The sequence below is a fragment of the Girardinichthys multiradiatus genome, chromosome 20 (genome assembly GCF_021462225.1).
Source record: "Girardinichthys multiradiatus isolate DD_20200921_A chromosome 20, DD_fGirMul_XY1, whole genome shotgun sequence".
Lineage (NCBI taxonomy): Eukaryota > Metazoa > Chordata > Actinopteri > Cyprinodontiformes > Goodeidae > Girardinichthys > Girardinichthys multiradiatus.
In genome coordinates this window covers 36,698,769-36,712,514 of record NC_061812.1, presented here as the reverse complement: position 1 = coordinate 36,712,514, position 13,746 = coordinate 36,698,769, and the positions used below count along the sequence as shown (strand labels likewise).

At 39.3% G+C, this 13,746-nt stretch overlaps 1 protein-coding gene across 2 annotated transcripts in view; it reads left to right on the top strand.

The window, feature by feature from the left end:
* ptpra (protein tyrosine phosphatase receptor type A) overlaps positions 1 to 13,746 on the top strand; it is a 47,592-nt gene that overhangs the window by 19,731 nt on the left and 14,115 nt on the right. The window contains exons 5-18 of one of the 2 annotated variants that reach the window (XM_047347900.1): positions 5,730 to 5,823; positions 5,993 to 6,066; positions 6,507 to 6,643; positions 10,096 to 10,186; positions 10,458 to 10,534; positions 10,648 to 10,684; positions 10,775 to 10,872; positions 11,149 to 11,268; positions 12,352 to 12,518; positions 12,618 to 12,753; positions 12,865 to 13,014; positions 13,163 to 13,256; positions 13,361 to 13,437; positions 13,536 to 13,670. In XM_047347900.1, the coding sequence (XP_047203856.1) occupies positions 5,730 to 5,823; positions 5,993 to 6,066; positions 6,507 to 6,643; positions 10,096 to 10,186; positions 10,458 to 10,534; positions 10,648 to 10,684; positions 10,775 to 10,872; positions 11,149 to 11,268; positions 12,352 to 12,518; positions 12,618 to 12,753; positions 12,865 to 13,014; positions 13,163 to 13,256; positions 13,361 to 13,437; positions 13,536 to 13,670 (1,487 nt within the window). Of the gene's footprint in view, positions 1 to 5,729; positions 5,824 to 5,992; positions 6,067 to 6,503; positions 6,644 to 10,095; positions 10,187 to 10,457; positions 10,535 to 10,647; positions 10,685 to 10,774; positions 10,873 to 11,148; positions 11,269 to 12,351; positions 12,519 to 12,617; positions 12,754 to 12,864; positions 13,015 to 13,162; positions 13,257 to 13,360; positions 13,438 to 13,535; positions 13,671 to 13,746 lie in introns of both variants that reach the window. The other variant, XM_047347899.1, reaches the window with a different exon arrangement.

Below are 13,746 nucleotides of genomic sequence, written 5' to 3'. Positions count from 1 at the left end.
TCTTCTTTTATTACTATATGATAGAACATTTATGTTATCCCTCCCTAGCTGACGATCTGTGCAACTAGCACAGGATTTAAGTCCAAAACTCTGCAGGGTCACTGTATCGTGGCATTTGAAGTGCATCAGTTCATACCTTACTGAGCGGGGGCTCTGAAGTGCACCCTGACAGAATAGATTATTGGATTTGTTGGTTTTTTTTTTTTTGACATCATGAGTGATTGGTAGTCAGCTGCCAGAACCATCTGGTGTCCACAGTTTTCATTAAAAATAATTTTTTTTGTGTCTACGTTACAGCTTGCAGATGTTTTATCTTTGAGAACAGCAGATGTGTTAATACATTTTATGCATAGTGCTATATCAAGCCCCTTAATAGCCGCTCCGTGCCTCCTGTGGTTCCACAATGCCTGCTTTATTTATGAAAGGCTTATTTCGTGAAAGGTTCACATCTGTAATCAAACCTGATCCAGTTGATTAATGATTAAAGATTTAAAGATAGACACATTGTTGCACCTTTATGATACAACTGTCATAAAGCTAACACCCCACCTGTCATTTGTGTCATTTTTGCAAGGTTGTTGCTGCTGATCAGGGCTGCAACTAACAATCTGTGGACCTTGTTCTTGATTAATCGACTAATAATTGGATAGCAAAAGGTGCTTAATAGGAGATTTATTCAGGAGTTCTGGACAGAGCATATTTACAGACAAATAAGGTTTTTCATCCTAAATGCAAAATGTATAGATTTTTTGGCCTTATTACTGCTCTCAGTGGGTTGTTCTTTTAGCAAATGGCATGTTTTAGTGTCTGTATACTCAACAATTATTCGATTACTAACTTAGTTGACGATTATTTTAACAGTTGATTAATCCTATTGGTTGTTTCAGCCCTACTGCTAATCTGTTTGATTTATGTGACAAAAATGTATTTGTTTTATAATGGAAACCAGACCAACGGATTAATTCATTCTGGGAAGTTGTACTTTGGTTTCAGGTTCGTAGCTTCAATTCTAATTCTAGTACACCTGGGTCACCTAAATGGGTCTTAAAAGTTGATCCTGTTTCGGCTAAATTTAGTTAGAGATATAAAACATTTTAGTTTTTAATACCTTTAATTATTAATGTTGTGTTTGTATTGCTCTGATACGTTTTAATATCTGAAAGCCTTCCTCAAAAAAGTTTTCACGAGCGGGTAGGAGAAATTTCATAGAAAAACCTAAGTGGTTTCTGTGTTATTCATGTGGCATGGCACTGCCAGCAGCACTATAGAGCATGCGAGTGAGCCAAGCAAGCTCTTTGGTCAACAGTCAACCTTTAATATTTTAGATAGGTGAACATTTTTTTGCTTTTAGCCTCTGTTTTTGTCGTTCTGGAAATATCCTCACGTGACATCGCTGCAGTTGATCATTCAGCCACAGAAAAATACCCCATTAACAGACCCGTTGACAGGAGGTGAATCGAGGATGCTGAACTTTTCTACCACCACAATGTAACTAATTAGGATTTTATGTGATAGGCTTACACAAGGTAGCACATGATTGTGAAGTGGAAGGAAAATACATGGGATTTAAAAGCTTGTGGAAAATAGAAAATCCCATAAAGCGGATCTAGTGCAAATAATTTTTTTCATAACAACTGAATCAGTAAAGAGTCTACCTGTTTGCAGTTTCTCAGCTGATCTTTGAAAGCCCCAGAAGTTTGTTAGAGAGCATTACAGAACAGCCGCTTCATGAAAATCAAGGAACACAGCCGACCAGTCAGGCACAAAGTTATGGAGAAGGTTTAAAGCTGGGTTCGGTTATAAAGCAACATCTTGAGGAGGTTTCAGCAACGTACAGAACACTGTTCAATATGTAATTATAAAATTTGAAGAGTAAAAGATACTGCAGACCTACTGAAATAGGACAGTCGCACAAACTGACATGAAGAACATTATTCAGAAAAGCAGTCAAGAATCCCATGGTATCTCTGCAGAAACTGCAGAGATTCCTGACCTGAGGAGGAGTATTTGTCCACAGAGGAACTATGTCATGTTCTCCACGAATCCGGTGTGTGTTGTTAAAATATAACAAGCCTTAAGAAGTCGTATTTGTAGTTTCACACAAGCCATGTAGGGAACACAGCAAACAAGAGGAAGAAGGTGCTACATTCAAAACATTAGTTGTCACAGAAAACTAACACTGCATTTCAACCTGAACACACCACCCCACAGTGATAATTGATGGTGCCAGAATTGTGCCGTGGGGGTTAGAGAGAGCTGCTGGGTAGATGGGCAAAGCTAGATTAGGGCTGCATGATATTAGAAAATTCTGGGGTGGCAATATAGTTGCCATATATTTGTAATGACAATATACGTTTCCATAAATCCACAAGTTTCTCCCTTCTCATTTTCTTATCTGTTCTTCCGGGACGCTCTGTGACCTTTAGCATCCTTGGCACTTTCCTCCTTGTTGGGTGTGGGCACATACTGCTTCATCCAACAGGCTGAATTTTACATTTAGATGCACAGTGTGAGTTCTGGAATAAATCTGCCAATGATTATTGATTATATTATGAATCAGTTAAAAGATCTGAGATATTTGACATTAACACGCTGTCATGTCCACATTTATATTTAGTGCCAAACTGTATTCAATAATGTAATGCCGACTTTTTTAGTGGTCTTCATCCTCGGTTTTCATGAAACGGGAGTCCGTTGCATGAAATGTGACTCACCCGCCCTTTTCTTTCACATAAATTATTTATACTCGATCTATGATAAATGCATAAATCACCTGATGGATCAGAGGAATGCAGTAGCATCAGGTTTAATATGAATTCTTGTTTAAATGACACATTTTTGCTTTATCGACCGTGAGAATTTATCCAAGGATTCAATAGATGATAAGCATGACCTAATCGGCGTTAAACGGTCAGCTTAAATAAGACATATGTGACTGGACTGTATAATACCCCTGTTATGCAACATGATCGCTTTCCGTTCCGTAGCTATTATGTAATTGCTCCATTGTCTCTGTCTGGACATCCTTGAGCCTGGAGTGGAGCGCAGCGAGCAGCTCTAAATGGTATTAGATCTGTCAAGGCTGTGTCAGTTCCACATGACACTCAGTGCCCTTTGTTCTCAAGCTCTCCTCAATGCACATATTGTCCGAGGGAGAACACTGAAATGTCCAGCGAATTGTGCGTAAAAACACAGCACTACTGCTGCTGTTGTTCCTAAATGCTTTTCCCAAAAAGCGCATATAGAGCATGAAGTCAAATGATGCATTCTGTTTAACATGCTGCTCGAGTGCAAAGAACTTTCTTAAAATCAACTGATGGAATAGATGATTTTTGTCCTTTTTTATCTTTCCGGCTACATGATGGTTGTTCTTTTGTTGCACCTCTGTGTGTCTTACTACACCCCCAGCAGCACACAAAGAGCAGGCGGGTTTGGTACACCAAACTCTCCTTGTCGTTCAGCAAATCTCATATTCAGTTTAGTCATGGCAACAAAAGGTCACCAGGAAGACCACAGATCTGCCTTCAGCACATGCTGGAAACGTGTTGAAATAGGTGACCCATTATAATCTGCACATGGGGCAAAATGAAGTAAAGCTAACGTGACCGATGTAATGTCAAAGTTTGAATCATTCTTTTGCACCCGTCTCAGTCTCAATAGCATGCTTTAAAGCTTTTGATTTGCAGAAAGGCTTTTATATCTAAACTTTTAAATAATTCAAGTCAAACTCACAGCAAACATTCTGAATGTTTCTTCTTGCATCTGCTGTCATCTCTGGGTTAGATTGTTACTGAAGTGAATGGTTCACCTTCCCAGTTAAAATGTGATTTATCTGCTCACTCTGACAGAAGCCTGGTCATTTCTCAATGTGTGTGTATACTGGGGGGTCTAAAGCCTTAATATATTGAAATTATGGATATTAATCCGAGTCACTAAAGGTTATGCATTTGCAGAAACGTCACGTCTTGCTCTTACTTATTGTTTTGAAGGTGAGCAGTTCCCAGAAGTCCTAGGCTTAGTATGTTGGCCTGTTTCCTCTCTGTTTTAATATGGCTCGATAATTTATCTTGTTACGTATTTTAATGCTGGCCCAGTTAATCATAAATGGACAAAACCTAAAGAAAATGAGTTCTCCTGCTTCCTAAATGTATGTCTGTAAAGAGTTCTCTAAGGAGCTTTTGAAAACACTGAGGGTGTGATACAGGCAAGGAGCAACAGCCAATATAGTCTCTCTTTCACTGTTAACATCATTGGAAACAGGAAAAAATATTTGAATAGTTAAGGAAATCTATATTCATCCAATCACCAAAATAATGTGTTTTGGTGTTTTGCAAGGTACAAATACAAAATGAACCGTGATTGGTGGGGGAAAATGCACTCACATGGTCCATGTAGGTACAGCTGACATAATCCTTGATGACACAACCACAACATTTATGAAGAACTCAGTTTTGTCGGGGATGCTGATACCAGTCATTTAAAATGACCTGAACCCGAGCCTATACCTGGGATTGGATTGAGACGTGCCTAATTGACATCGATACCAGTAATGGAGCAGAAGGATATGAGCTGGTCGTGCAAAAGGCAGACAGCATATCACAGACTTGCAATGTAATATGCAAGTCTTTAGAGTCTTTAGGAAGCTAAAAGGATACTAAGAGCTTGTAAGTATTCAGTCTGTGGCACTGGACAAAATAGTGAAGTCTTAAACAGTAAAACTGACCTTGGCACGCTGGAATCATTTCACACAGGTAAATATCAAATACATCATAGCAGGATCTCAAGCTTTCAAATTAAGCAAATGGAACATCCAGAGATGCTAACTGACATGAAAGATCATCTGGACAAAGACCGTTAAAAAACGTCCTATTGCTATGAGAAGGCATGGCCCACAACAAAGTTTTAAAGCGCAGCATTTTGGACAGAAATGTGTCCATAATCTGTTTTTAATCAAACATAGAAACCCATTAAGTAATTGCTGCTGCAATTAAGATAATATAACATATGGATTGTTACAGTTACAACAATGTAATTGGTAACATAAATTTATTCTTATTTTGGTACAAAACATCAAATAAACACCCGCTAAGTTTAGTCAATTTCAAGGGCTTATTGCACTTAATATTGTAGCTTTTTGTTGTTGGCATCCCTATTGATCAACACAAGCATAGCTAATTAATAATAACTGATTGAGAAGGCGGCCTTTCTGCTGCTTAACAAACATGCTCCTAAATTAGCCACTATAGTGTTAAAACAGTGATGCGTGGCGATCCTTCGGTTTTAATACCTTGACTGGCGTTTTTTTGTGACCGGAGATGTTTCAAAAGTGTGGTAGCCAACAAATGTTTAAAACCTTATTATACCATGCAGATAACTGGCCGCTGCCTAGTTATTAGTCAGCAACAATATGGTTTCAGCAAATAAGAGGAAGTTTTGTAATCATAATTCACCTGCAGGTAGACGCTTAAACTATTTGAGGTTGGGAGGGTGCAGGACTTTGCAGGAGTCTGTAGACGGTTGGTTGCTTTTGGGTTTGCGTTTCCTGCTACCAGATCTGTTGCAGTGGAACTAATAATTCATGAATAAACCTGGTCTAAAATAATTTCTTGATTTGGCTACCAAAACATTTTTCCCACCCAGCTGAAGGCATTGATGCAGCAAAATACTTCATTGAATCTAGTTTTTTTATTTTTAACATAATCACCATTTTCTTCCACACGCTAACGCAGATGAGTCTGAAGATATGCCATTAATTGCTGTGATGGTGGCCCTGTCCTGCCTCCTGGTCATCATCTTCATCATCATCATCCTTTACATGCTCAGGTCAGTGAATTTGTGTTTGTTGATTTTTCGGACAGCACAGACCTGTCTTAACAGCTGGACGTGCTGCTGTTACCAAGGTAACGATGCTGAGACAAAAGCACAGGTTGTTTGTTGTTTTTTTTTTCTCCATCATTTTATTGCATGATTTATATGCTTTGATTTATAACAGATTTAAGAAGTACAAGCAAGCAGGAATCCATTCAAACTCCTTCAGATTGACCAATGGCAGATCAGATGATACAGGTAAAACATCCACATGCACACACAGGACATGTGTGCTTAGATCGGATTATTATTTTTCTCACATTTTGGAGTTATGGATCATAGTGGCAAATATTTACCAGCAGCTCAATCAAAGCTGTTGATCTTGTTTTTTTTTTTTTTCTTCATAACCCTTAACTGATTACATGATAACATGTTCTTACTGTTTTCAGGAGGCCTTTGCTTGCTGTGATTACCTAATTAAAAGGCTTACCATAGGCTCCTTTTTGTTGTATTATTGACCCACATCACCCTCTGCTGGACAATTTACAAGCTGCCGATGAATGTTGAAGTGAGGTTTCCATGCTGACTGACATTCTCGTGGTCTTACACTGTATCTCATGTCTTTGTCTCCTGTCCCCTCCCAATCCTCCCCCCTCCTCTTTTCACCCTCACCTCCTTCCTTCCCGGGCTTGAAGCAGAACTCCAGTGTGTGCCGCTATTGGCTCGGTCACCCAGCACAAACAGGAAGTACCCACCCATTCCCGTAGACAAACTAGAGGAAGAAATGAACCGTCGCATGGCCGATGACAACAAGCTCTTCAGGGAGGAGTTTAATGTATGGCACACTTAAGCAAACATCCTCTGATAACAAACTGCAGTCTGGAGCGTAAAGTAGTTATTCAGAACTAATAGCTTGGACAGTTTTTCAGCTGTTTCTTAAGAAATTGTAAAAGTTGGTCATATCAAACCTGGTAATCAATCAAAAACTGTGGCAATGTGCTCAAGCAGTGTCTGGAAATGAAGCGCATATTTGCTGTTAATCAGACATACTTTATTACCTGGTTATAATCAGAGATCTTCGAGAAGCCATGTTGCTGCACATCAATCTGCAAACGGTTGCAAACAACTGGAATCATTCTGCAGTGATTTGCAAGATTAAACACAACTGCCAGACTTCCCAGAACCTTGCGTCCCAACAAGTCTGCTGCAAGCTGAGACCTACTGTTCAGACTTTAGACCTCACTTTATATGTTCTTTATTAAAATAAGTGTGGCTTTTGTAGAAGCATTTGCTGAAAAAGGCAATTCTCTCTAAAAGGAACATGGCAGTATTCCATCTGCAAAAACTACAATGCATTTGGACAGATGAGACCAACAGTTGTTTTACTTACTGAACAAAATCTGTTAAACCTGAGAGAATAAAAATTCCTGCACATTTTAAGACATAGATTCGGTCATACAGAAACTAATCACTGGGGCTAATGTTGGTTCTACAAGCTATTTTTCTAATTGCTTCTTTATGTTGGCTTAATTTTAAAACCTGATTATGGTATTTATCGCCTGATATCTAAAATAAATAACTGAGAGGTTATAATGAGATTTTACCCTGAATTTATGAGAGCAAATGGATTTAGGAAAAATGCAGAGAAAAATCCTCACTCCAACCAAGAACATTTTCAATAGTATTCAAATATTTTCCCTGTAAAGCTATTCATGCCCGCCAAGCCTCTTAACATTGTGCCACACACAACTACACACTTCATTGTACTTTATCGGGATTTATGTGCTACACCAGAGGTCGCCAACCTTTCTGATGAGGCGTGTTCTCAGAAGATAATGTGTCATATCAGCCATTAACAATAAATGCTCCATATCAACAGTTATACACTATAGACAACAACTTTATAGAACTATTGTTATTGAAAGATGTTGGCAAGGTTTTAAAAGACACTTTCTGTCCATAATGGGGGCACCATAATAGAAAAGGAAACCCTACAACAGAAAATGCAAATGGCATTTCTGTTTTCACACCACTGATGAGAAATATAAACTGGGCCAACATGATGTCAATGTTGATACAGGGACATGCCTGTTAATGAGATCCCTGCCTCTGCTTTGGATTTGCCAGTTCTGTTACCCGGGGAACACGCTTAGTAACTTTAAAGAGCACACTGGTCTCTACGGGACTACGGGAGGCACTCAGCACACTCTTCATGTGAGAGAAAATCGGCTCACACAGATTTGCAGAGCCAAATACTGCCAATATGGCCTGTGCAGTGTTCTTGAGGCAGTTAAACTGTCCAGCAGGTGAAAACGCATGCAATATCATGCACAGCTCTGGGTTCCAGCTGCTGTCTTAGGTCTTCAAACTTTGTCCCCCTCAGAGTCGAGCTCCTCAGTTCAGTCAGCGGCTTGCCCTGTATTATCTTTTTTTGCTCAATTCGATGTCATATTTTACAAGACGGACTAGCTAGCAACGTCCTTCTCACCCGTAGGCAAAGTAACTCAGAAAGGTCAGCGATTTCTAGCTAAGCACAAGTTGAACCCAGTAGGTGGGGTGTTAGCTAAGATACCGTCATTAAGAAGCAGCGCTACTGATGTCTGTGCAAGCTAAGTTGGAATAACCCTATATGTAAAAGTCTAATGCACAGTGTGCCATCAGCTAACCCCTTGTTAACCCTGTGGCACCAATGCCCAGGGTTGCCGACTGCTGTTTCAGACCAACAAACACAAAGTAATACATAATTGTGATCTGGGCGACAAATTATGGATGTTTTTATGGTTTTTGTTTTATTAAATATCTGAAAGGTTTGGTGTTTATTTGTGTTCAGCCCCTTTATACCATGAAAGTAAATCTAGTGCCAGAAAACTACTTTCAGATGTTAGCTAATGAGTAAATAGTGTCCAGGCCGCAATAGAAGAGCATTAATCAGAAAAGCAGCAAAGAGACTCATAGTTACAACTAAAGTGGGACAATCACTTTACAAGAGAACAATTAGTTATGTGCTCCACAAATCAGGCCTTATAGAACAATGGCCAGAAGTAATAAGAAAACGCCACAAGAAGTCCGGTTAGCAGTTTACCACATGCTACAATGGAGATACAGCGAAAATATGGTCAAATGAGGCTAAAATTGACCCTTTTTGGTATACATGCAAGACGTTATTTGTAGAGGAAAATTAACACTGCACATCACTCTGAACTTAATCCACACAGTAGCATACAGTGGTGGCAGCATCATGCTGTGGGGATGATCTTTAATGACCTACATCTAGAGCTACAGTGGACGGGTTTTAGTTAAAGTGTGTTCCGATGGCCCAATTAAATTCCAGACCTAAATCCAATAGACGAATAGAAAACCGACGTTCAAAGATCTTCTAAAACCAATTTGACTGAACTTGAGCTATTTTGTAAAGGCGAGTAACCAAATATAACAGATTCTGTATGTATAAACCTGGTATAGACAAACCTCAGAGGTGGTTATACAAAGCATTGACTGAGGGAGACTCAATATATGTTTACACATCAAACTTTTAAGATTATTTGCTACTTTGTGTTGGTCTATCACATAAAAGCTTAAAATACATTGAAGTTTGTGGATGTAATGTGAAATGTGAAAAGAAAGATGTCAAGGGGTCAATAATTTTCTATGGTATAGATAAATAAAGCAGTTTCCTAGGTAAACTATAGTGGAAAATGAATAATGGGAACCATTATATCTTCAATTTATATGCTAACATCATTAGAAATACAAACGTTATTAGACCAAATGTAAATATAAACACTTTTGAAATATAATGATTGATAATCAAGGGAATAATTTTATTCTTAAAAACTTAAATCTTTAAAGTAAACAGTGTTGTAGTAAACTTGAAAAACATTAAAAAGCTTTATAGAATACTCCCCTATGGCTGTTAGATATACAACCCCTGGCAAAAATTATGAAATACCCCGCCTTGGAGGTTGTTCATTCAGTTGTTTAATTTTGTCGAAAAACAGCAGATCACAGACATGGCTTTAAGAAACACTAAAAGCAATCAAGAAAATAACATTGTGGTAGTCCGTAACTCACTGTTTTAATTCAAGCAGAGGGAAAAAATTATGACCAGTCAAAAATGACTGGTGATTCCATCATTTTTGCCAGGGGTTGTAGATGTTGTCATTTTTAACTCCGGCTCAGACGTAGTCAACAGGAATGGATTTGCTCAGACACTAACACATGAGCCTGGTGTGCATCTGTCTGGTTTTCATCATGTGTTCATATGTATTGTGTTTTTTCTTTGTTTAGGTACTGCCAGTCTGTCCCATTCAGGCATCATGTGATGCAGCTTCCAAAGAGGAGAATAAAGAGAAGAACAGATACGTCAACATCCTGCCATGTAAGGGATCACTGGATGCTGAGTCAGACCTTGACTAGTGTTTTTAACACGTTTATATTTAACCACAGTCGGGTGTCAGTAAAGTTGGTTTGAGACCACAGCGCGGGCAGTGCTCTTAGACCAACTTGGACTCATGTCTGTGGTTTAATATAAATGTGTTAATAATTTAGAGCATCTTGAGTTAACATCCAGATTCAAGGACACCTCCCTGTGCTTACTTGTCGTCTTTTTTTCTTTTGCCTCTACCTTTCTATAACTTCTTCTTTTTCAGATGACCACTCCAGGGTTCATCTCTCATCTCTGGAAGGAGTCCCCGATTCTGACTTTATCAACGCTTCCTTTATAAATGTTTGTATTAGTTCAACATTCTTACCCCATAAGAAACAAATCTAATTTCATTAAATATTTCACTCCCTGAAAGTACTTCCCTAATCTCTCTTTTTGGTCTGTTTGTGCTGCAGGGCTACCAGGAGAAGAATAGGTTTATTGCAGCTCAAGGTGAAGTTGGCGGCAGAAGCTGAGCTGTAGTCCACTGGTAAACTCGATGATTGTTCTGTGCTGATTGCTGTGTCTCTGCTGCTCTCCTAGGCCCAAAGGAGGAAACAGTAAATGACTTTTGGAGGATGATTTGGGAGCAGAATACAGCCACCATTGTCATGGTGACCAATCTGAAGGAGAGAAAAGAGGTAGGAGAGGAAGAGCTGCATAAATGTTTTTATTTTAAAATAAGAAAATACAAATAATGGAACTTGAATTTAAATATAAAAACACAGTTAAGAAGCATCTTTTAAGCCTTTTTAAATACTGTGAAGATGGGGGAAGGAATTATCTACTTTGAATCCAGATATTTTTGTCATCCTTTTTTAGTGTTTTTTACTGAGTAAATTCTTTCTCTAATGCTACATTTCTGGTGAAAAAGAGTAAACCACATTTTAAAACGGTGTCTTTTTTTTCTTTTTTAGTGTAAGTGTGCGCAGTACTGGCCGGACCAGGGCTGCTGGACATATGGAAACATTCGAGTGTCTGTAGAGGACGCTGTGGTTCTGGTGGACTACACGATCCGCAAGTTCTGCATCCAACAGGTATCACAAAAAGCCTTATTGCAGTCATTAGATGTTCCAGGTTAAAGTGGTTTATATCAGATTTGGAAAACTTAAGTTTATTACTGCGTGACACTGCATCTAACCTGCCCCCACTCTCACAATGTCTTATGTTGGATATTTTATTTCAAAGTTTGGGTTGAATATTTAATCTAATTTTGGTTTAAAGCCTCTTTAGAAATTCTTAAATATTTACTGGTCTAAACATATTAGCATCTTATCTAAATAAGCACAATTACTAGTTTGGGATTAATTGTCAGAACGAAATTTGCAGTGTAGGATCAGGTAACATGTACATTTTTGTTGAATGAACAGATAAAGGAAAAGTGATGGAGGGAAGACAAAAATATCCAGCATGCAATAAGACACTTGGCTATGTGCGATTAGCGGTACTTTTCTTTTATACTGTTGACTGTCTGGAGGCGTACCGTGGCTTTCTTGGTTGCATTGAAGTCATGGGAATCACTAAAGGGCAGATATCGTCATTGTCCAACTTTTCCTTTTCAGTAGAGTTCAGGCAGGTAGCTTACAAGTAATGTAACCATTTTCATGTCGGGATTCAGGAAATGCAGGCGTTTGACCAGCACAGTTTGCCTGTAATTCGTAACAGTGGTGAATAAGCACATAGGTCACGAATTGTAACTCAAACGTTTATAACATTCAGGCTGACGTTGCCGTTTCTGACTAGCATTGTTCTGATGGGAAACTTCATATTAGGGAGCCACATACTGGTTATGTAAAATGTAGCAGTAGTGAATAGAAGCAGCTTAAAGTCACATGTTTCTGCTCATCATCAGTCTGTGTTTTCCTTCTAAAGATTTACCTGAGCTGCTGTGATGTAGCTGTCAAAATGTAATTCAGAGGACACCATCTGTCATGTTACAGAAAAGACTGGCTGAAAATACTTACACGCCTTATGAAAATACAAAGGCCGGTTGGGATTTATTTGTTTTTGATTTGTTTAAGCTTTTCAGGTTTTGACTCAAATATATATTTGAGTAAAAGCCCCAGAGATCTTTGAGCTCGTGTCTTGTTCTGTGATGTGAAAACGTCTGTGTGTGTTAGGTGGGAGATGTGTCTGGAAAGAAGCCTCAGAGGCTCGTCACTCAGTTCCACTTCACCAGCTGGCCCGACTTCGGGGTGCCCTTCACTCCGATTGGCATGCTCAAGTTCCTGAAGAAGGTCAAAAACTGCAACCCCCATTATGCAGGCCCCATTGTTGTTCACTGCAGGTAAGTGTGTGGCTCACGTTTTATTGTATTTCTTTAAAGTTAATAATCATTAGAGTGTCTGATACATGTCGCTTACATGATGGTATGTCTGTCTGACAGTGCTGGTGTAGGAAGGACAGGTACCTTTATAGTGATAGATGCCATGTTGGACATGATGAACGCAGAGAGGAAGGTGGACGTGTTCGGCTTCGTCACCAGGATACGAGCCCAGCGCTGTCAGATGGTCCAGACTGATGTGAGTTCAAAGTTAACGGATCCCTCATATAACGTGTATTTTACGTGGAGGCATGAAGCGCAATGTCCATGGAAATGAATCATCAACCATCTCTCTCTTTTTTTCCCACAGATGCAGTACGTTTTCATCTTCCAGGCGTTGTTAGAGCACTACTTGTACGGAGACACAGAGCTAGAGGTGACCTCGCTCGAGTGCCACTTGGCTAAACTCGGCGCCAACTCACCTGGAGCTGGCTGCAATGGTCTGGAGGCTGAGTTTAAGGTCTGCATGTGTGTTACAATAATTCCCCAATAAATGACATATTGTATAGTAATAACTAGTTTACCTAAGTATAGTGATAAAAACATTTTTTGACATTTATGCGGCAAATGTTTGCATGAAATAAAATAAAGTATTTTACTATCTCCAGAAACTAACATCCATCAAGATTCAGAATGACAAGATGAGAACGGGCAACCTGCCGTTGAACATGAAGAAGAACAGAGTGCTGCAGATCATTCCATGTGAGTTAAGGAGCTTCTCCTGTGAGGGGTTTTTATGTCCAGTGATGGAAGGCTTTTTAGCTTTTTCATTCAGGGTTAATAAATCTGTGCTCTTTTGTTAACAGACGAGTTTAACAGAGTGATCATTCCAGTCAAACGAGGAGAGGAAAGCACAGACTATGTCAATGCCTCCTTCATTGATGTGAGTGTTTTAGAAAAGCTTGTTTTCCATCTTCAGAATTTGGCCTAACTTTTCACACTCTGGACGTTGTTTCCTATCTTTCCTCTGATCGGTCACAGGGCTACCGTCAGAAAGACGCATACATAGCGAGTCAGGGGCCCCTGCTGCACACCATAGAAGACTTCTGGAGGATGATCTGGGAGTGGAGGAGCTGCTCCATTGTCATGCTCACTGAGCTGGAAGAGAGAGGGCAGGTGTGTGTAAGAAGTGTATTACATGTCTAGTTATTAACTGGCTAATATGGATGTTTAAAGCTGATTTTATGACATA